Consider the following 23100-nt stretch of genomic DNA (forward strand, 5'->3'; position numbering starts at 1 on the left):
GTTTTAATATCCAGAGAGTACAGGACAACCTTTTAGTTATATTGGATAAGCGAAGAGAGAAAAATAAAACCATTTTATCCATATCAGAAATCAAAAGAAGGCATAACTTCAAACTGCAAATATATAAAGGATAATAAAAGAAAATTATGAGCATCTCTGTGCCAATCAAATATACAATCAAAGTTAAAAAGAAGAATTTGCTAAAAGACACCAACTAAGAACCTAAATGACAAGAAATAAAAGACACTGAAAAGTATGAATATAGGTATAAATTCAAGTGTGTTTCTCAATAAAGGGCTTTGTGAGAGAGGGGGAGGGTGGGAGGGAGGGAGGAAGAAGAGAGAGAGAGAGAGAGAGAGAGAGAGAGAGAGAGAGAGAGAGAATATGAATGGGTGACAAATGTCTTCCGTTAAAATTAAACACAGCCAGGGAAATGGCTCAACCTGTGCAGTAGATCTTTCACTCCCAAGCATACAGACCTGATAGCTGATCCTCAGAACTGAAGGAAAAGCTAGATGTGATCCCCTGCATCTGTAAAATTAGTTCATGGGGCACTCACTGGGCAGCCATTCTAGCCAAATGTGAGCACCAAGGATGCTGTCTCAGAAGACAAGGTGGAAAGTAATAGTGACAGATAAAATGTCAGTCTGGAAAGGTGGCTCAGTGGTTAGGATCACTTGTTGCTCCTTCAAAGTCCCCAAGTTCAGTTCCCACATCCACATTAGGTACCTGTAACTTCAGCTCCAGAGGATTCATTGCCCTCTTCTGGCCTCTGTGGGCACCTTGCACACGAGTGGTGTACACTCAGACTAATCACATACACATATATTTAAAAAATGTTTTTGAATCTTAAAAAGGAGATGTTGTTAACCCTCAGCAACAACACACTAAAAATAAAAGCAAAGCAAAACACTGAGCAAAACAACAACAACAACAACAACAACACACACACACACACACAAAGCCTTTGCTTATTGATGTTTTCTGGAAACACAGGTTTGGTCTACAGAATGGCAGCAGAAAATGGGGGTACTTGAGCTGTTCTCACTGCCAATGTCTGTCAGTGCCCTTGCTTTCTAACTCAGTCTTTAATCTGCACTGAATTCTCTTCCTCCGTCCTCATGTGTTCTGTGTTTTTTTCACAGAACATCCCCCTGTTCTTCAAATTGTCACCCACAGTATTTTGCAGTCACATTTGTCATGCTGTGACTGTGTCTTCTTGACTCTACTGAGTGCTTTAGAAGTGCATAAGGCATGCCTTGATCAATACTGTTCTCCCTGTAGCCCTGGCCTATAGTAATCTCTCTCTCCCTCCCCCTTCCTCTCCTTTCCTCTGTCTCCTGTCTTCCTCCTTTCCTCTCTCCCTCCTCCTCTCCCTCCCTCCATATATACAGAGCAGATACAAGTTTATTACACAATGGCATATATTGACAAAATTTCTGTACTTCATAGCTATTTAGGAGTCTAGTCCCATTTCTTTCTTTCATATGCGTGTGTGGGTGGGTACACTCCCCCATGTGAGCACATTTACAGCTAGAGGTTGTTAGCCTTATATTTTAACTTATTGTCATCACCATCACCATCATGTGGAGGTCAGAGAACAGTTTTGTGGGTTCAAGTCTCTCCTTGCACCTTTACATGGTTTTAGGGGGTCAAACCCAGGTAACCAAGAATATATGAGGAGTGCCTCTAACCACTGAGCCATCTCCCTGGCCCAAGCAACTTAGTTTTTCTTTTTCTTTTCTTTTCTTTTTTTTTTTTTTTTTTGAGATTTTTTTTCTATATGCCTGAAAATTTGATTCTATATACCATACCTCTGCCTGGTGCCCAAGGCCAGAGGAGGGTGTCAGATCCCCTGGAATTGGAACTAAAGTCAGTTGTGAGATGTCACATGGGTGCTGGGATCTGGACCTGGGTTCACTGCAAAAGCAACAAGTGCTTCTAATCTTTCCTACAGAGCCTTCTCTCCTGTCCCCCCTCACTTTATATTCTGAGTCAGGGACCCCCACTGGACCTGGAGCTCACTGTTAAAGCTAGACTGGCTTGCCATCAAGCTCTAGAATCTGTCTGGCCCTGTCCCCAAGCACTGGAGTTATAGATACTCACCACCATGCACAGCTGCCGGCTGGGGATCCAAACTCCAGGCCTCTTAGCTTATGTAGAAAACATTTTATCCACTGAGCCATCTCCCCAACCCCTCAGTCCTATTTTGCACAATTATATAGCTATAGACATCATGGAGTGCCAGTGAAGCTGTGCAAAATTGCTTCAACTCTTTTCACATGCTGGGGCAGGGCCCTTTGAAGGACGGCAGACAGTTGACTGAGAAGGAAGCCGAAAGCTGGGACCTAGAAGGCAGCTGATTTCTGCCCTTGTCGCCAATCAGCAGCTCTCGAGGCTTGGTGCAGCCAGTCACTGCCAGCTCTTCAAGCCCACTCTCCCTTTCCACCCAAGGCTCACAACCGGGGCTATTCATCAGTTTATCCACTGGTTGGATTCTAGCTAATGTAAGTGGGAGTGATGTGGACTTTCTAAGCCTGACAAAATATACCTTCTATACTTCACCTTCTACCCCAACCCATGTTCCATCATCCGTTTTTAGCCTTCTCACTCACCCAGATGGAAATAAACATGGCAATCCGGGAAGCCAGACTAGAAGTCATTTTGGTGATTAGTCACTCAAACCTGATGTTCAAATGTAAACAGGAAGCACAACCACTTCTGACAGACAACTACCCCAATATCAGAGGAATGGATTCTTTACAGGGCATCAAACATTTAAGGTTCACTCCTGAAGTTTGACTTTACCTCATTAACATACAATATAGTAATGTAAAACAATGTATAAAAGTGCTGTGGAATAATCCTCCTGTACACCGTGTGAATATATGTTGCTACACTTGGTTTAATAAACAAACTGACTGGCCTATAGCTGAACAGGATAAAGTTAGGTGGGAAAGCCACACTGAGAATGATGGAGTGAGGAACAGCAGGGTCAGAGGAGTCAGAGACAGCCAGATGCAGAACGAGTCGGACAAACAAAATGGGACAGAGGTAAAAGCCACGAGCCTTGGGGCAGCACATAGATTAATGGAAATGGGTTAAGTTGTAAGAGCTAGTTAGTAATAAGCCTGAGCTATCAGCCAAGCATCTGTAATTAATATAAGTCGCAGTGTGTTTATTTGGGAGCAGGTAGTCGGGACAGGGAAACTTCTGTCTATATATATATATAAGTCCTTAACACAAAGTTTGACATCTCTTTTGTAAACAAGAGTATGTATTGTTGTGTAACAAGATTCAATATGAAGTCAATCAGATGTCAAATGAGTGTGTTTTGTGAGCTGCAAATATTGGATACTCCAAAATCCTTTTTGTTAGGTAAATCTAAGAATTGATGAAATTTAAATTCTGGGAAGTCCTTTCTAAGGGAGAGAAACTTTATCTTTTCCACTTGCCCATTTTAGTTTTGGTCTTTCACTATGCATATATAAGTCTTTTATACTGGATTTGCTCGAACTGTAATTTGTTTTAACATTTTATAATTCAGGGCCTTCATTTAATACTATAGTTTTAAAAACAGCCTGAGTGTGACATCACAGAATCCATCATAGTAAATTAGGACTGTGGTTAACATAGATCTATTTTATGCAGATGCTATTCAAAAATGGCAGAAATCCAGAACTTTGAGGTGAAAAACAGTCTCAGTAAAATGAGAAATCACACATGGTGAGTTCCTTTCCCCAAAAGCATTGCTCCAAGGTCTTAAATGTAGTCACAAATCTTCTGTTGGGGAAGGAAAGGTGAAGTAATTGTCATCATGGACAATTCTTTCACATAGTAAAGCCAAAACTTGCTCTTAAACTGTTCATTTCCTTGATGGCCAGTGTTCTTCCCAGTGACCCTTTCCTCATTTCAGAGCATGCCCAGAATATGATTGTCCATTACAAAGGCTAATGAGCACAGGGACACTAACCAGCAGCTTAGAGAAATCAGTCCTCTGCCTTTGAAAGCCTCCACTACAGTAAGTGCCATCAGAATTGCTGGTGTTCCTGGCATTTCTGTAACTTTTAATGTGAAAGGCTTAACTTACCAACAATGTTCACCTTCACCTTTCACCAAGTCAAAGCATGTTAAAGATAAGAAAACTGGCCATGATTGGAGGCATTTCATGATGAATAGGATGGGGTTTCTAAACCTTCCCATTCTGTTTTTGTTCTGATTTTGCTCATTTAAAGGAATCACATTTTGTTATCTTTTATTTGACAACTTTTACAAGCCAGACAAAAGTCTGAATGGTAAGCTGTACTGTATGTTCAATATATGCTAATTAATTAGTATGCATTGTAAAGGAAGAATTATTGTTCTCATGAAGCTCATGATTAAGTAGTTGTCTTTACGTGTTTATACTGTGTTTTAAAACACATGAAGACAGACCATTCATTATTCATCAATTTATCTACATAGTATTAAGTTTTTCTAGCCACAGTGCACTGCAAATGCAGAGCACTGTTCTCAGTCCTGGGGATAAAATGTGATGACCCCAACTGTTGCCCTCAAGGAGTGTCTGCCTAGATCTGGAAGGAAACTAAAGAACTCAGTACTACAAATTATACAAAATGAATATATCATTTGTCATTTGAACATTTAATCAAAGTTCTTTCCAAAGTTCATCTGACATTTTGTGGTCTCTTAAAAATCCGATGAAAAGATAAGATTCTGCTTCCCAAATGGCCATAATTGAAAGAGAATGACAGATAGTCAATGAAGTATCCACAGGTTATGAGGCCGATGACATGGGAGAACATGACATTGCATCAAACCTGGAAGTCAGAACCGTTTGTTTGAGACAGGGACTCCCTATGGAACCCAGACTCACAACCCTCTTGCCAAGATCTGGCATTACAGATGCATGCTAACACACCTGATAAACCCATAGTTTTATAAAACTGCTTTGAAGTTCCTCATTCATTCATTCAATAAACATACTAATTAGTTTCTAAGGATGCACAATACTGTAAGCCCTACAGGGCCAGTGACCTGACCTGTGTTGGCTGTGGTCATTTGGAGGCATAAGTAGCCTCTTGACTTGTACTTTTTAAATTACACATTGAAAGAACTTGGAGTACAATTACTGTATTCTGACTGTACCCCAAGCGACAACTATGGTTCCCACAATACAGAGCATCTAGTATAGTAGATGGAGTGCTGTCCTTGAGACTTAACAGACTCGAGAAAACTCACCAGTTTGAAGAAAGAAACGGGATCAAGAGAGTGATCATACTGTCAAGCACACTGTGGGGTGATTGTAGACTTTAACTGGAAAGCTTTCAAAACAATTTCTTTCCTGTTTTCACACATATACATGGCATGGATAGACATAAATATAACGATATTGCTGGTTGTCATAAATAAACTTAAATAAACCCCACACCTGCCAGAGTGCTGGGGAAGCTTCTTTCCGGCCATGGCTGTAAAGCAGAACCTCATGCCCTCAACCCACACACTCTGCTCCCTGCCTTGTTACTGTCTGAACCAGGTCACCCTTCTAATGAGGTGAATGATTGTAAGCGGATACTTCAGTGCTGCTACTTAACATTTAGTAAGATGTAATTAAAAATGGCATTGAGACTAAAGATTAGGAAAATCAACAGCACTTTGTATATGCTTAAATTTTTAAACATACCAAGATCTGTTTTTTTCTTTTTCCTTTCTTTTAAAGTTTGGCTGAATCCAGTGTATGGTAAACATCTGCTTAATTAAAACATCTCAGTTATCCTTAAGAAGAGCGAGTACTGTGTTTCATCCCCATAGTCAAACACAGTACAAAAAGTTTACCTTAGTAAAAGGTCTTCGTGTGGACTGCAGCCTGCACGACTATTACGTTTTGTAGCTACAAAATGATTGCTATGTAGAAATTTTGTGTGTAGACTTTCAAGGGAGTTAAGGTTGTCAGACCAGAAGCCTCTTACAAAGCGAAAAGCTGTCTTATGAGGAATATTAGAATGGAAAGCTATTCTTTCTTTATTCTTTCCTCCTCCTTCGTTTCTGTGTTTTTAAATTGGAAATTCGTGCAATATATTCTATTTATGGTCCCCCCCTTCCATTTCCTCTTTACCTCTCCACCCATCCAATTCTAAACATTCTGGCTTCAGCCACTTAAGCATTTCAGTGTCTTTAAAAACGTGCCCTTCTCTTCTCTCTTCTCTCTTCCCTCCTTCTCTCTCTCTCTCTCTCTCTCTCTCTCTCTCTCTCTCTCTCTATTTCAAGGGTCACAGTAAGACTTCTCAACCATGTAGGGAAAAAAAATCCAATCTGCTAGCAAAGAAAACAAAACCAAAACAGGTCACCACACCCCAAAAAGCTAGGGCACAGGTGTAGTGGATTTGAGCCAATTGTCATCTCAGGACCATGTGGGAGAAAGCCTTAGTTCCTCCACAGCATTTGCTTTCTGACTCAAGTGCCTTCACTGATGCTGTTTGCAGAGGCTCCGGAGTTTGTCCGCAGCCTTTTCTGAATCCTGGAGACTTTCAGTTTAGAGACCAACTCTGTGGATCTTTTCCCTCCCTTGGTCCCCGGGAAGAGGAGGTGAGCTGAGCAGCTGGGCCAGTTACCTCCCCAGGGAGCCCCGGCTGGCTTTCGTGGCTTCAAAAACTTTCCAGCGCGAGTGCCACAGCGACGGGCGGCAGCTGAGTCGGAGCCCACGCGGCCCGCGCCTCCCGCGAGGAACTTTTCGGAGTGGCGGTGGCTTGTCACTCTCGCTTTCCGACGCGCCTCCCCCTGGCTCGCGCTCCCGGAGCGCCCTCCCTCCTGGCGGGGACCTTCCCGGGAGACCGCCCGCCCGGCAGTCCGCGTCTCTGGCCGCTCGCTGGCCCCGAGGCCACAAAGAGCGTGCGCCCCTCTCCTTGGCCACCCAGCCGCGTGCCCGAGCCACACCGCCTCTAGGTTTTGCAACATGCTCCAGCCGCATCCCGCGCACTGAGAGCCGCGGATCGTAGGGCGAAGAGGAGCGGGGCACCCGGGGCGTGGAGGAGGGGACCCGCCGCCTTGGAGCCGACTTTTCGCCGATGGTCCAAAGCGACACGTCCAAGTCGCCTCCCATAGCGGCGGTGGCGCAGGAGAGCCAGATGGAGCTGCTGGAGAGCGCGGCTCCCGCGGGGGCGCTCGGAGCACAGGTAGCCACAGCGCCGCGCCTTCTGCTGGCTTTGTGAGCCTCCGGGCTCCGACCTCAGTCCCTCCCGCCGCCTCCTTTCCCGATCGCAGACCTCGCCTCCCCCTCTTGCTTGGGTCTCCTTCGCCACCTCCTCCCCCATCCCCGGGCTGACCGGGACCCTGCCCCTGCGCGCCCTCCCCGGCTCTGCTCCGGCTTCCATTTTTTCCTCTGCTTTCTGAAAAGCCAGTGGGAAGGGGCGAGGACGACCTGCCGCTCCGCCCCGGCTTCTCCCGGGCCACGCCGCTCGGCCGTCCGCGCCCCTGCCTGGGAGAAGCACATGGAGAACCATGGACCAGGCGAGCGGACTGGACCGGCTCAAGATCGTGAGTCCGCGCGGGCGGGAAAGGGCTCCGCATCCCGCAGCGCTGTTTCCGGCCGCTGCCTCTGGTGGTCTCCGCTAGGAGCTGGGCGGGGAGGAGGGCTGCTATGCGGGGTCGAGGTGGGCGTGGAACCCCCTGCCTTGTCCCGGGAGAGCAGCCTCTACCCCCCTGGGCTCCTGGGGCTCTGTGCCACCCAGACAGTTCAGCTGTCCTCTTGCCAGAATTTGCCTGGACCCCCTTGTTCCGTTGCTTTAAGAAGAGAGCAGAGTTAGGGAATGAGAAAGTTTTTGTTTCTGTTTACCCTGAAATGGAAAGCCATTCTAGCCGCTCCTGGGTTCCCTTCTCTGATGAGTATTAGCGGTTTCTGGAAAAATTCTGTTCCGCTGCTCATTGTGAAATAGGAGAAGTCGGTTGTAGGCGTCGGGTGTGATAAGGTAGCGTTTACATAAGGCTTTGGCAGGTACAGTTGGGATTCCAGACACCCCCAGACCTAGGCGGTAAGGAGCCCTTCGACCTTTATTCTTGGGGCAAAGCCTTCAAACCTGACACTTGGGCTAGTTCGAGAGTGCTGGGAAGGGACTGGGTTGACTCCAGGAGAATGCTTCTCCTCTGCTTCATGGCTTTGGCTTGCTGATTTCAAACCCACGTTTGCCAGGTTGTAAACTGTGATATGTGTATACATAAATAATACATAACATAAAATCCGCCGGGACGAGTGCTTACTGTGTAGTAGTGGGGCAATAGTGAGAAAGCTCACTAATATGTCCTTGCTCTGGGATTATTTCTGTACTGTGACAATGGTAACCCATGTATATAATTCAAACTCTATTGAACTCCTCCTGTGTGTTTGTGACTTTGCATGGGTGCACGTTTGCATGCTGCTATTCATTCACATGTGTGCTCATGTGTGTGCAGGCCAAAAGGTTGTGTGTGCTGGGTCAGAAGGTGAGTTGCAGAAGGCCAGTGGGTTCTCTCCTTCAGCCATGTGGATCTCAGAGTTCGAATGCAGGTCCTAGGGCTTCCTGCCTACGGCTGTTTCCTGCTGAGCTCTTTGACTACTGGAAACTGCATGTTCTAACATAGAACGCACAATTTACGCTGATTAGAGATAGGGGAAAGCATGGACCATACAGACTTGTAAATCAGAAATCCATTTCTATTTGGTAAAACAGGTAGGCTTCAGTCTGCCTGGGCTGTTGGCTAGGGGTGGCCCTGTAATTAGCCAGAGCACTCCCAGCCAGATTCTGCCAGATGATCCGAATTTGAACCCACAGAGCTCACGTTTGTTTTAGGCTCCTGATTTTATCATGATACTTGCTTGCCAGCTGAGAAGAGGTAAAGGTGTACTCAGAGACCTCAGCTGTGCAAGGATGAAGGGCTTGACTATAGAGAGAGGAAGGTAATTGAGATGTCTCTTCTCTTGGAAGTTTCTTTAGGTATTTTTTAAAGAAAAGTTATTCTTTTGATTAAAAATAGAAGTTTTGAAATCTTGGCAAAGTTAGAGCTGATACACTAGGAGGAAAAAATTGACTATTCAGGTGAGAGTACTAATTTACCCAATTATTTCTAATTAAATGTAAGACAACAAATACCCAGTGTATAAATTGGAATTACTCTAAAGTGGACAGATAGAATTTTCTCCCTGCAAATAATTTATATTCCTGTAGTTTCATGAATGGCAAAAGAGACATTTGTGTGGGTGGGTCTATTGGAGAATGCAGTGAGTTAAAAAAAAAAAGTAAAGGCCACAAGTCGAGTTATCTGCAATACTTGTCAAAGCAGGTGGCATTTGAAAGGACACTTGGAGGGTGTGCTAGATTTCAACAAAAACTTTGAAAGACATAATGGGAGCCACATGTGAAGCTATTGTAGAAATTCGAAGTCTTCTATAATATGTATTTGTAATCTCTATTGTAGATTAGCATGCGTGGGATTAACTTGGGTAATGCCAGGGATCAGGTTCACAGGGCTATTTGAAGTCATATCTTGGAGACTTTGAATAACTGAAATCTGTGGGAAGGGCTCAGGAGCCATAGGACAGCTCACTGAACAAAACCAAGGAAAATGCTCTCTAGGATAGTTTGGAGTGCAGAGGCAAGGCTGCAAGCAGGGGAGGTTGATGGATATTCAACAGTTTGGGCAAGAGTTAATAATGTCTGCACTCAAATAGATGAAAAGGCCATGGCTATATTAGGTCGGCCTATGACCATCAGACCTTTCACAGACCAGGAGAATTAACATATGACTACACTGTCATGGGAAAGAGATGAAAAATGGATTTTATGAATACATGTATGCTAAGTAAGGTTTAAATGTCATCTTCTCCTGCTTTTTTTGGGGGGGGGAGGGCTCCTAAAAATGAAATCAGTGTTGCCTCAATTGTGTTCATCTCACACGTTATGTGAGCACAGAGTTGCACTGCTTATTTTTTATCTGGTAAGTTCTGGCGTCATGGGGCCTGTGAAACCTGGCAAACCCTTAAACCCTTCAATCTTTGTTTGGGTGGAACAAACTGGGTATAAATTCTACCCCAGAAGGAAGGCTGCCTTGGGAGCATCTTCCCCTCACCCATTCCTATTTCTAGTTCTTTGTCTTTCTCATTTTGTGTGTGTGGGGGGGGGGGCAGGAGGGGCGGGGTCATGTTCCTTTTGATGGAGGTGCTGAATAATAATTCTCCCCAGAAATGTACAAGTGGAACCTCCATTCACAAACTTCTCAGCCATCATTGGCTTCGAGAGTCAATTGCTTCTTCCTCCCCCTCCCCCCACTTCAAGATTACAATTTTCATAGGAGCAAAGTGAAAGATAGGTCCACAAACTCTTAGTCATTTGTTTTGCCTAAAGAGATGGGATACCTTTATCCAGTTGAGCTCTGCTCCCAAGGGCAACACCCGGAACAAAGCAGATGTGTTTGTTACGTGAGAAGCACAAGGTCATGTCAGTTCAAATCCTCAAAGTTCTGATTTTACCAGATTGCATTGGCTTTTAAGTAATGGCTGGATCGTGTGAGAGCATATCTGGAGGCAGAAAGTCAAGGTTTTCCTAGAGCTCTTCAGGCTACAAATCTGATGGTCTACTATGTTAGGTGTTAGCTCCCTGTGGCCTCTGATCACTTGATATGTGGCTAGCCCAACCTGAGATGTGCTGTGCATGTGAAACACATTCCAGGTTTCAGAAACTCACTGTGCAAATAATAAACAGGACACATCTCTGTGAATAACTCTTAAACTGAATACATATTGAAATAATAGTATTTTGTTTTGTTGAGTTAAATACAAGGCATGCATTATAACTAATTTCCCCTGTTACTGTGGCTACTAGAGAACGTGTATTACACAGGTAGCTCACTGGTTGAACGGCATGACTCTAGAAATTGTAGCTGGTCCTTCTCTAAGGCACGGGAAAGCTCCTGGGAAGGCTGGGTGGGGAAGCAGATGAGGACTGGAAATAAGACAGTGACAGAAGAGGAAATGGACTGGAAACAGAACAGGCACTCTGCAAATTAGGCCTCAAAGAGCCGGTAGCCAGCCAGCATCTCCAGTCACACCTGACAATGAAGGACAGGGAGCAGAGGGCCTGTTTGTTTTGCTCCTAGCAACAGATCCCAGCTGGTTCCGCCCCAGCCAGTTCCCCAGCTGCCTTTCAGCACACCATAGAAACACGGTCTGGTCATGGCAACATCTTGGCCTGCTGTAGCAAGGGGCTTTATCAGAAATGAGTGGCAGCCTTCCTTCCATAGCTCTTGAATCGTTAGTCCCGGCTCCCCAGAAACACACAAGTCCTTGCTGTATGTAAGTCTTGTCTTCAAATGCAGTGGCTGGGTTCCCACACTGTAGGGGTTACTTGGAACCTCATTCCTAATGATTGGTTGCTTTCCTGTCGAATAGCATTAGTGTTAGGGCTTTGGAGAAATTTTAAAAAATCATGCCAATCAGAAATTCTGAGTGTGTTTTTGGAATTCCAAATATAATATTTGACATGAGGTTTAATTATTCTATTAGTTTGAGCCCTTCCTTCCACTGTTCTCCACCCCCACCTCCCACCCCCGACTCCAATTTGTGGGGCTGGGGACGGACGGACGCTAGTGTTTTGCACATTCTAGGAAAGCACTCTGTTCAGATCTGTATCCATAGCCTAGCTTCCTGTTTTACAGTTTCCTGTTTTACAGTTTACCTGTTGCTGCCTTTGACTTCAGTCTAATGTACCGAATGTAGCCACAACCTTTTCTAGTAAAATTTAGCTGAATATGTTAACCCTGTGGAGGAGGGAAGTAGAAGCTTTCTTCAACTTTGTGACGCTCAGACATGTCTGTGTTCTAACCCTGTATGACAAATACTGAATATTGGTTTGTTTGTTTGTTTGTTTGTTTTTCAGTTACAGAGAGTTACAATTATTTATGATGATGCTTAAGGCAATTGAGCCTTTCTCAGGAATCCTTCCAAGTCTGACATTGTGAAAAAAAAAAAAAAAAAAGAAAAGACACATCCTGTCTCGGCCTTTCCTCCTCTTCCTTCCCTGTCCAGCCCCTCACTGGGTTAAACCTCACTTCCAGGACAAACCTTTCTTCCCAGCTCCACCTGTCAGACCTCACCCCAAAGAGCTGTACTGGTGTTGCTTCCTGATTCTGCTTTTGTGTGAGCTGGATCCATATGAAAACCAATTGTGTTTCCCTTTTGCTAAGGAGGTAATCTCAGCTACTTTTCACCTAGGAAAAGACCTAAGGACTTTGTTCACAGTCAAGTGCCTGTGAACAAGGGGGCTTAATGGATCCTTCTTGAATAATTTTGGTCATGTTAACGTTGTCCCCAAGATGAGGAAAGTCTGGAATTCAAGGGATGAATGTCAGCAATTACTAATTGAGTGGAAGCAAACTAGTTTTAGGCATCAGCATTTTGCCCATGGACAGCAATTTGTCACATACGAGCCTCAAGCACACACATCTTTCTTAAAGCTGTCCCCAGGGGCTGGCATGAAAACTTTGTTTGCCCTGTTGAAATCCCCATAATTAACTAATACTGCCCCCTTCACTTGTTTGGAAGTAAGATGTTAGCTACCTCTGCAAACATGAGCATTTATCTGCTGCTTTCCAAATGAGTCTGTTTTTGAAAATTAACCAGTGTTGCAGATTATTCACTCAAAGATCGTACTCAGATCACCACATGTTTTGAGTATCTTTTAAAATATGTTTGTGTAAATTTCTTAATTTTGTTCTAATTTCTGAAATCTTTGATGTGTTTAGACAATTTAATTATGTGCCTTTCCCTCACTATAATGACACAATTTAGTTTTATGTAGCTGCATGTCAACACCATTCTGAGTAGAAATGAGTGGCTGTTGTTGGGACGTTCTAAGAAGGAGTCAGGAAGAGCTTGTGTTTGGCAGAGTTAGTGGGTAGCCTTTTGCACTCCAGCCAAACTCCTTTCTTTTCACCTTCTTCTTCCTTTCAACTGGGGCTGCTCTAATGCTGAACTGTCTCAAATGTGAGGTGTCATGTACTTGTTAATCAGCACTGAGAGACGAGTGCTTATGCAGATAGCCATGCCTGAGGTAGAAAATCAAGGAGATGCCATTTCTTTCCCAACTATAGTTAACTAAACATTGTTTAGTTCTCATATGCCCTCCAGTTGGGGAGAGGGTTCCCATTTTTTATATTTTCTTCATTTTAGCCCTAATTTTCCAGGGTATGAAGTAATTTTTAAAAAGCAAGCCATTTCAGACAAAATGGACTTAATTTTAAATATGCATTGGACTAAAGGAAGCTATTGTTTTTTGGACAGATTCATACATGTACATAATAGGTTTTAAGACTTTTTTCACTTCTATTACTCTGTCTCATTCTCCCTTCTTCCCAAGAAGTCCCTCTCCTTCCTTTTTGTGTGCTTGCCTCATAGAGTTTGGTTAGGACTGGCTGCATGAGCATGGGTAACTTATCAGTGCTACAACACGGAAGAAAACGACATCCCTCCTTGAACCACCATTAGGTATCAACCATCCCTCAGAGAACACTGGGACATCATGAGCCCCTCTCATTACAGGATGGAATGTTGACAGGCCCTGTCTTATGCAGATCTTATGCAGGCAACCGCATCTGTATGAGCTCATGAGTGCTTCACTAGATCATCTTCGGAAAACACTGTTTTGTTCTTTCAGCATCCTCCTGAACCTCTGGCCCTTACATGTTTTCTGCCTCTAATTCTGTGATGGTCTTTAGGTTTTGGTGGTAGAAGGTGACACAGACATCCCTTTTAGGGCTGAGGCAAGCTCCATTTAGCAAAACAGTAGCAGTGGGTTCTCTTTTAGGCCTATGAGTGCCCCAGACACAGGTTCCTGGAAAGGTTTATAGTATAATTCCTGGGGAGTAGGCCTTTAGACAGTGAAAAAAAATAGTTATGCTGAAATGACTAAAATAACAGGATTGAGATATAAATGAGCATATTGGTTTATTTTGGCTCCAATAAATATGATATGTACTGAATGGCAACTGCCTATAACAGTATAAAAGTCCAATGTTTAATGCTTTTAGTCACTCCTTAAAGGTGTGTGTAATTGAGCAAGAGTGTAAAACCTGCTAGTGGGTCTGCGAGATGGCTTAGTGGATAAAGCACTTGCCATGCAAGCGTGAGGGTCCGAGTTCGAATCCTCAGAACCCATGTAAATCAACACCTGGGGACACACAGCTCTAGTCCTAGCACTCCTGCAGTGAGATGGACAGCAAGGACATGAGAAGCCACAGAAGCTTGTGGCCCGGCTATCCACTGCAGCATACCACATGAGATGCTGTCTCAACATAGAGGGCAAGGACTGATACCAGAGGTCATCTTCTAACCTCTGTACAAACAGACACATCCAACACACACACACACACACACACACACACACACACACACACACACACTCTAAAAAATAACAGTTTGCATATACTTCAGTATGCCATACTTTTTTTAAGACTATAAACTGTGTCTAAAACAGTTGAAAACTGAAAAATTTCATAGCACATATATTCTATCGAAAGCTAAGTACACCTAAAATAACGTTTGCAAACAATATTACCAGGAGATTAAAAAAATTAGTGTGAAATTTTGATTGTGTCTGTCATCTGTCCTTCCTTTCCTTCCTTCCTCCCTCCCCTCTCCCTCCCTCCCTCCCTGCCCCCCACTCCCTCCTCCCTCCCTTCCTCCCCTCCCTCCCTTCCCCCTCCCTCCCTCCTCCCTCCCCCTCCCTCCTTCCTCCCTTCCCTCCCTCCCTGCCCTCCACTCCCTCCTCCCCCCTCCCCCTCCCCCTCTCCCCCTCCCCCTCCCTCCCCCCTCCCCCTCCCTCCCTTCTTTTTTTAAGGACAGCAACCTCCCCTGAGTCTGACTGTCTTTAGCATTTGTTCTCTGTTCGCACAGGGATGATTGTGCAATTCTGAGTAGCCAGGAAAAGCTTAAGACACCCAAGCAGCTGAAGAACAAGCACTGTTATCATTAGAAAGATGAAATCAAGAATAACAGAATTGTTGTTTCCTAATCATTTCAAAATGGTACCAAAAGGGAAAAGAAAAACAACAATAAGATTATGTTTTGTCTTTGTTCTCAAAAGTAACATATTCTTCACAAGGATAAACAATATGTTTTGCATAGACTGCTCACAGGTGTCCTAAAGAAACATGCTAGATCTTACAAAATTCTTTCAAAGTAATGAGTATTTTTCCATATGGAGGAATGCAATTTTTTAAAATGTAGGGGGTTTTCATACCTCTTTTAGCCTTCTTTGGCCTGGTAAAATGGCTTTGTCCAAACCTTTACAAAATAATTGGAAAAGGAAGAGAGCTGTTAAAAGAATGTTATTTTTCAATAGTTTGCCGAATAATGTTTATATAAGTAAGAAGAATAAGCTGTGATGTGAGGAGATCCTTGTATGTCACACAAAAAAATCCAGCCCTGCTCCTCTTTCCTTTTACAAAGTTGAAAGTTAATCAGATGCCATGGAAACATGTTTGTATTACATAAAGCCCTTAGATACTTGGAACAGAATAAACATATTTAAGAATTTTTTTTCTTTAATATTGCACCACATTCTCACTGATGGCAAATCCATTTAAATGGCTCAGGACACAAATGTTCACAATAGATTTTGGCCTGCATATATTATGCTTTATAAGGTGAATTTAGTTTTATGAAAACTTTATAAATAATCAAACATAATCATAAACATAGCATTTTCAAAACCCGAATATGGTGATTTTTAAAAAGCAGACTGCATAACTTTTGATCATCTAATGAAGTTTCTAGAAACTAACAATAACTGATGTCATGTACTTCAGCCCAGGATATCCCTTCCACTTCCCAGCCTTCAAGTGGCTTTCACTTTTTGTATAGTATAAATGCTTATTGTAAGCTAGCTCTTACCCTAAATTCTATAAATAACTCTCGCTCTTTGTGTGTGTGTGTGTGTGTGTGTGCGTGTGTGTGTGTAAAGGAGGTCTTCCTACATGCTAGGTAAGCATTCTACCACTGAATTATATTCGGAGATCTTCATTTCACTTACTACTTAAAAACAAATTGTGAGATATGCTTTTGTTTAATACATAAAAATAATCACATTTGAAAATAACTGGTACTTGAAACTTAAAGAATTTTCTCAAAGTACGTCGTAGGCAGGATTCCCATCTCTTTTTCTCTCTATATATATTCAACTCTAAAACTCAGGGTTGAAGTATTTTTACACATATATACATTAGATGGCAGAATAAACTGTTTTCCTTAAAGTTGTAAGAACGATACTTATGTTTTAATGTTTAATGCTTGCAGTGACCTCTCTTGCTTAGAATTCACATCAAATCATGCATGGTTTATTGCCAGAGCTCTGAATGTGAACTCTAGAACAGAAATAGAATAGAAAAAGTGAGTTTGTTGGTAAATGTTTGTGCTCAACTCAATTGTTTTTTAAAGAAACCCTGTTTGTTTCTTCCTGTCCTTACCTTTCTTGTTTGTAAATGCCTTTTAAAAATGTTTTATTTTTAGTGGATTTTCTTCTCAAATGCAAAACTATCTCAGCAAATATACATTGCTTCAGTCCACCAGTCACTAAGTGCTTTGTCTAAACTCTGCCCCTGTGTACTTATAGATCTGAAAGAAGTTTTAATGGTTCCCCAATATTGATTTTCCAATGATGCCCATACAGTAGCAAAACTTTTTACCAATTTGGGCTTCTGACACTTTTGTAATGGGGATAGATTCCTGTGAAAGGTTATGATTATCTTATTTCTGTCTCTCTCTTTCTCTTGTATGTAGTCATATGGAAAAGGAGCCAGGAGGAAAAATAGGTTTAAAGGCTCAGACGGAAGCACGTCATCAGATACCACCTCAAACAGCTTTGTCCGCCAGGTAAGGGAGCTCTCAAGTCCATGGTCTTGAGAAGTAGATTTAAAATAAAGTTTTATTTTTTAAGTGGCTTTAAATTCTCACTCTGAAGATTTATGCAATATTTTTACTTGAAATCGAAGGGAAACGTGTGCAGTTTAATGTACTAATGAAAATACTTATGCTTCAAATGTGACTCTGACTAATAATTGCATTCTTGCCTGGCAAGTTGGGGAGAATCAGCTGCAGAATTCATTATGGAGCATTTTTTCTTACAGAAAGACAGAAATGCTACAATGGAGTGAGTTGTGGGTTTCGGCAGTCTTTGGGAAGAGGGGGTATCTGTGCCCACAACTATGACATGGCAATATGGATCTTTCTTTAGCTTGCTGTCATCTTCTTCCTCCCCCTCCTCCTCCTCCCCCTTCCCCTCCTCCTTCCCCCCCCCCCCCCCGCCTCCTCCTTCTCCTCTCTGTGGCTTTGGATTGAGAAAGAGAAAATTGTCCTTGGTCTTGAATGGTTATCACTTTTAAGGTTACATAGATTGCATGATGGCTTCAGATGTAACTTAGCTGTTTGTTTTTAGAGATCAAAGAAGCAGTCTTCATGTCAGTAAACTATGGTAAAGTCTTGCCCAGCAGAAAGCATCAGGCTGCCTAATAAACACTCACGTATTGCAACAGAAAGTACTTCAAGTCCCAGAGGAGGCACACAGTAATCAGTCCTCTGAGGGACATGGTCAGTATTACCTCATGAAATACAGGTGAGCATATTGCAGCTTTATGAAGTATGTGGGTGAGCATGTGTCATGTGTCATCTAGCACCTCTCAGTGACACTGGACAAAGGAGAAGGATATTTAGGAGGGCATGATTTCCTGGCTGATGGATGGTCAGTTTCAGACTAGTGAATCTGTATGGATGCAGCTCACGGCCTAGATCAGTGGTTCTACTGGAAACATGGAGTGGCTTCTTTGGCTGTCACTTGTTTCCATTACCTCTTGGGTCTTTTATCAAGAGCCCAGACTCTGCTCTTGCCCCATGTGTGTTTGGCAGGAGTCCTCTATGAATCCTGTTTTGATCTTTTGTGTTTTGTTTTTGTTGGAGATCATAACGCTTGACCCTTTCTCTATCCCAGTTGAGTTTGATGACTTTATTGAACCTGTCCCCAAGAGTTTCATTCAGGTTTATTTGTCACAGTAGACCACAGTCAGCTTTAAACATGTCTGCCTGCTGTGTCTATAGTTACTGATACAGAATATAGGCACAACCATCAGTCCCCTCCTGCACTGTTTGAATATGCCAAAGGCGCACCCAAGCAACTTTTAGGCAAGTGGGAAAAGAATTTTATCTCTACCAATTGGGAATTGTTTGGGTTACAAGAAGTCAAAAAAAAAAAAAAAAAAAGATAGTAGGTTACTAAGGAGGGAAACCTGTTTGCAAAGAAACATTTAGAAAGAAAAAGATCAAGCCAAGTGTGGTTCTGTAAGTGTGTTCCATCCTAGATCAATATTTCACTGGTGTCAGGGAGCTAGGCTTAATGTGAGGAGCTCATGTAGGTTTACTTGTCGATGGTAACATACACAGAACTGGCATTAGAGTCCCTAGGAGGCCTGAAGGGCCTGGAATTTAGTTATTAAGCTTAGGTGAGTCAGTCCAAAGGGAAGGTAGCCAAAGCCTTTTACATGTCAAGCTCCCACTTTGATTTTGTTCTTGGGGTAACGGGACTGAACCTGGAGAGTGCAAATGCAGAACCTCTGAATCATTGCATCCAGGGTTGAGCATTGGGTGATGCAGAACAGACACCTCTGAGAGTCTTTGGAACAGGAGCTGCAGTGAAGCAGTAGATGATGCCAAGTAGCTTGAGGCAAGTGGGTGAAAACTGAGGTGTTTCCAGTGAGTAAGTTATAGTGAATCAGAATTAATGGTGTGGAGTCCATCATAGCTCCTTTAAGTCCTTAATTGAAAGGCCAACTCCTTTTCCATTTTTGCCATGTGTTCCTCATGCATGATATTTTGAGATTTCAGTTCCCGAGGAGGGATTTCATGGATGTCTGCACTGCCTATGAATGAACTAGAGTTTGTTTTTCCTACCTATTATGTCTTTTTTTGACACTGAGTTCTTAGGAAAGTATATTTGTTTGAGACACAATTGTGAGTGACTCAGGCAGCTGTTTAATCATTTAAATGTAAGAAATTGTTAAAACATATGTGAGCATGTAAGAAGGAAAAAAAATTCTGTCAGAAGAGTCAAAAACTGGAGGGCCTCTTCTAGAATCTCAATGGAATGAGGTACTTTGTATGGCACGACTCTGGGGTAGCAATTATTTAAGCAGCTCATCAGAAACCTGCTCACATCATCCAGAGCAAAGCCCAGCAGCCTGGCAGGGGCTTCGCGTTGGAAACTGTACTTTTTTTTTTTTGATAATGTAATCTCCATTGCAGCAACATTCCTATTTTGCTGCTGTATGAAACTGAACAAAAGCTGCTCTGACATGGTTAGATCCCTAAGAGAAGTGGATTGGGGGAGTGTTTGCAGAAACTTGTGGCTAATGGTAGGAGTAAGCATACTAGGCTATTATATAATGTGAAAATGTTCTTCTTATGTCAGTAAGATGTTTATTTTTATTTATTTATTTTTGGTTTTTTGAGACACGGTTTCTCTGTGTAGCTTTGCACCTTTCCTGGATCTTGCTCTGTAGACCAGGCTGCCCTCAAACTCACAAAGATCTGCCTGGCTCTGCCTCCCTAGTGCTGGAAAGGCATGCGCCGCCACCACCTGGCTTGGAATTTATTATTTTTTTTTCTTTTCCATTTTTTTAATGGAGTCTTGCTGTATTACTCAGGCTGGCATTGAACTCATGAGCTCAGATTATTCTTCTTCCTCAGCCTCCTAAGTACCTGGGACCACAATCATGAAGGTTATAATGGCATTATTTAACAGAACTATTCAATTAGATTCATTATGGTATTTGATTTAAAAATAATTTCTATGTAATTTGAAAATCTTAGAATTCTGGGGGTTTTGTTTCTTTGCTCTTTAATGTATTACGCTACACAGGCTTTAAAAACTGGGAAATGGATACTTGTAGGTAATTATACTACTGATAGTTAAATGGTTTAGAAGCTGGGGCTATGACAATTTAGAAATCTAAGATCTCTCTCTTTCTCTCTCTTTCTCTCTCTCTCTCTCTCTCTCTCTCTCTCTCTCTCTCTCTCTCTCTCGCTCTCTCTCAGAACTAGTAGAAAAGCAGGGAGCTTTTTTCAGATGACTTGCTTCTCCCGAAAAATCATGTGTAGAACCCTACTGAGATTTGTGTGGAGAAAGCTTCGTCATGGGGGTCAATAAACTCAAGGTCAAATAAGATGAGAAGTTTGGGGTCCTAGTTTGATATCAGTGGCCTTGGGAGATGAAGAGACAGCAAGGAGGCTGTATATACAGCAAAAAGCCATTTGAGGACTCAGCAAGAAAATAGCCATACACCCAGGTCTCAGCCTCGGAGCCTTAGGCTCTGGTGCTGTGAGAACATAATTCTCTCTTTCTTAAACCACTCAGACATCTGGCACATCTGCTCAAGCAGACTAAAGGAACAGATCTACTTGTGTGGGGTGAAAAAGGCCTTACTTTTTCAACTTTCAATTCTCTTTGTTTTGTTTTTTGAGACAGAGTCTCACTATGTAACTCAGGCTGTCCTGGAATTTACTCTGTAGCCCAGGCTGGCCCCGAACTCACAGAGATCCACCTGCCTCTGCCTCCTGAGTGCGGGGATTAAAGGTGTGCGCCACCACTGCCCGTCTTAACTTTCGATTCTTGCTCTTATTGATAATGGGGTATGTTTGCTAAGAAGCATGTAACTCATGTGCTCACATCTGTAGGCTCAGAGTCAATGGACCCGTACAAGTACCATCACAAAGAGTCAGCACTCCACACCCAAATCCCTCAGCTAACTGCTTTCAATCTGTGTTCTCTCCTTCTTAAAGACAACCAAGTTCTTCCTTCCTGATAGGAATTAATTTCACCTCTTTTGAGATTTTAGGTAAACTAAATTGCATTATGTCGAAATTCTTGCACCCAGCTTCATATTGGTCCTAATCACAATGGTGGTCATTTCAATACTTGGTTGATTTTCTTTGCTGTACAGCACTGCATTGCATGGGCTGTGGCACAGATAATTTACATGTGCTGCCCTTGAGAGACACTGGCTGCTTTCTTTTGGGGGTTAAGAAGACAGTGCTGCTGTGTAAATTCTTGGGTGTACTATTGGCACATATGGATGTACTTTTGTGCAATAAATACAATGAAAACTGTGATCATATGGCATGTATATGCTCAAAAAAGTCAGTAGTAAAGAACAGTTTTCCAAAGTGACTGTCAATTCGCATTACCTCTGGCAACATCTGGCCATTTCACTGTTCACAAGTAGCCAGAACTTGATGCCAATATTTTATATCTAAGTCACTCTCTGAAAGCGGGCTGGTTATTCACTCTGGTGTTAGTATTGATTTGCTTATAATTAAGTCATAATTTCTCTGTAGCTAAGAAACGTCTGAGGAGTATTATATATAAATACACAAAATCTGAAAGGTCTTCTGAGGATTTATAAAATCATTCTTTATACTAAATGTGTCATTAGCCTCAATAACTAGGTTTATACAAATTTTATTAAAATTATATCATAACTATTGGAATATGGTAAAATGTTTTAGAATTTTTTACAAAGTGGAAAAAAAGGTTAAGCAATAAAAGGATACAGTGCATTTTCCTGTGGTTAATTTTTCAGATTGCTGTTGTAGTTTTTCCAGTTGTTGTTTTTGTGTGTTTGTGTGTGTGTGTGTGTGTGTGTGTGTGTGTGTGTGTGTGTCTAACTAAGCTTAATTTTTAAAAAGAATCCTTATTCTTAAGAAAATAAATGCCTATAAGTAAGTTTCTGTTTTCAGCTTTGAAGTAAAATTATAGCTACCACAAGAGCAGTTCTGTCCCAGGCACAGGCTCCACTTTGTCAGTCACCTCTCCTCGTTACCCAACCATGCAACCGCCTTTCTGGCTTTGGGAACCTATTTGGATTCAGTGATATTTCAGGGATTTAAGGATGACTCACTCCTGCCCCTGTCGAAAAGTGTATCTCTCGAGTACATCAGTTTCATGCTAGAGCTGGGCTTGGTGTTATGTCCTGAAGGGGCCTTTGCTCACAGGCTTCTTGGCTGTCTATTACAAACATCATGGATTACCCATGAGAGAGTGGGGAGAGAGAGAGTTTACTCTGTACTCTCCCTTCTCTCTCTATGAGCTGTTATGATGTGATGGGCTACCTAAGAGTCTGCATCACTCATCTTGGGACCTGTCCTGACCTGTAGCTTGTTAAAGTGTTGATTGGAAAGACAGTTAATTATGTGTTTATTCTGCCTCATTTGTTTATGTTGTGGGTAAACCATCACCTTGGTATGCTCTACGGGCAGTATATCCTAAACTCATAATTTTCATATTTTTCTCTTAAATCAGTTATGATCTTGTGAGATTTGTTCCACATGGTTTTCTCCAAGAAGCAGGAAAATAGTTAAATGCTGAGTCTGAGTGTTGCCTCTCCCATTTGTATTTGGCCTTTGGATGAATAACTAGATTTTTTTTTCAAATTTTTGTTTATTCTTTGGTAATTTGATACATGAATACAATGTATTTAGGTAATATAAATTCTTCAATGACTCTGCCTTTTGACATCTCACCATTTTCACATTGCAAATAGGCCCCTTCCAAAAAATTAGCTTATGCATTACAGAAGTTAAAACCTGTATGCTAATTAGAAATATGCAAATAAGCACCATCTACCCATTCACTACTATGACTTAGGAAATGCAGTTGTCTGGTTGGAACATCTATTAAAACATCAACTAGAAACAAAGACCTGGGGAGAAGCACTGACAGCTGACATTTATTAAGTGTTATAGTGTGTAGAACTCCATTCTGCAGTCCAGGGACCTCAGGCACAGGCAAAGAGAGTAACTTAGTCACAGTCACATCATAAGGAAGATTCCATTGGAATTTGAGTCTAGGCAGCTGACCCCAGATTATTTTCTCCTTTTTTTTTTTTTGTGACATTACACTATCCTGTACCAAAAAGACATAGATTGGTGGAAATCTATCACAAGTGTTTAACTTGCTTAGCTTAGGAGAAATGAATACCATTGTTTTTAGAATGAAACACACTGTGTCATCTCCTTTTCCTTATTGTGGTATC

At 42.3% G+C, this 23100-nt stretch overlaps 1 protein-coding gene across 9 annotated transcripts in view; it reads left to right on the top strand.

Annotated features, from left to right (window-relative positions):
• The first annotated feature begins 6793 nt into the window (after positions 1-6793).
• Cacnb2 (calcium voltage-gated channel auxiliary subunit beta 2) overlaps positions 6794-23100 on the top strand; it is a 351986-nt gene continuing 335679 nt past the window's right edge. For 3 of the 9 annotated variants that reach the window (XM_036187213.1, XM_036187214.1, XM_036187221.1), the window contains exons 1-2: positions 7221-7533; positions 16802-16894. In XM_036187213.1, the coding sequence (XP_036043106.1) occupies positions 7498-7533; positions 16802-16894 (129 nt within the window). In that variant the 5' untranslated portion in view covers positions 7221-7497. Of the gene's footprint in view, positions 7173-7219; positions 7534-16801; positions 16895-23100 lie in introns of those variants that run through there. The other 6 variants (XM_036187211.1, XM_036187217.1, XM_036187210.1 and 3 more) reach the window with 4 other exon arrangements.

This window comes from Onychomys torridus, chromosome 5, assembly GCF_903995425.1.
Source record: "Onychomys torridus chromosome 5, mOncTor1.1, whole genome shotgun sequence".
Classification (NCBI taxonomy): Eukaryota; Metazoa; Chordata; class Mammalia; order Rodentia; family Cricetidae; genus Onychomys; species Onychomys torridus.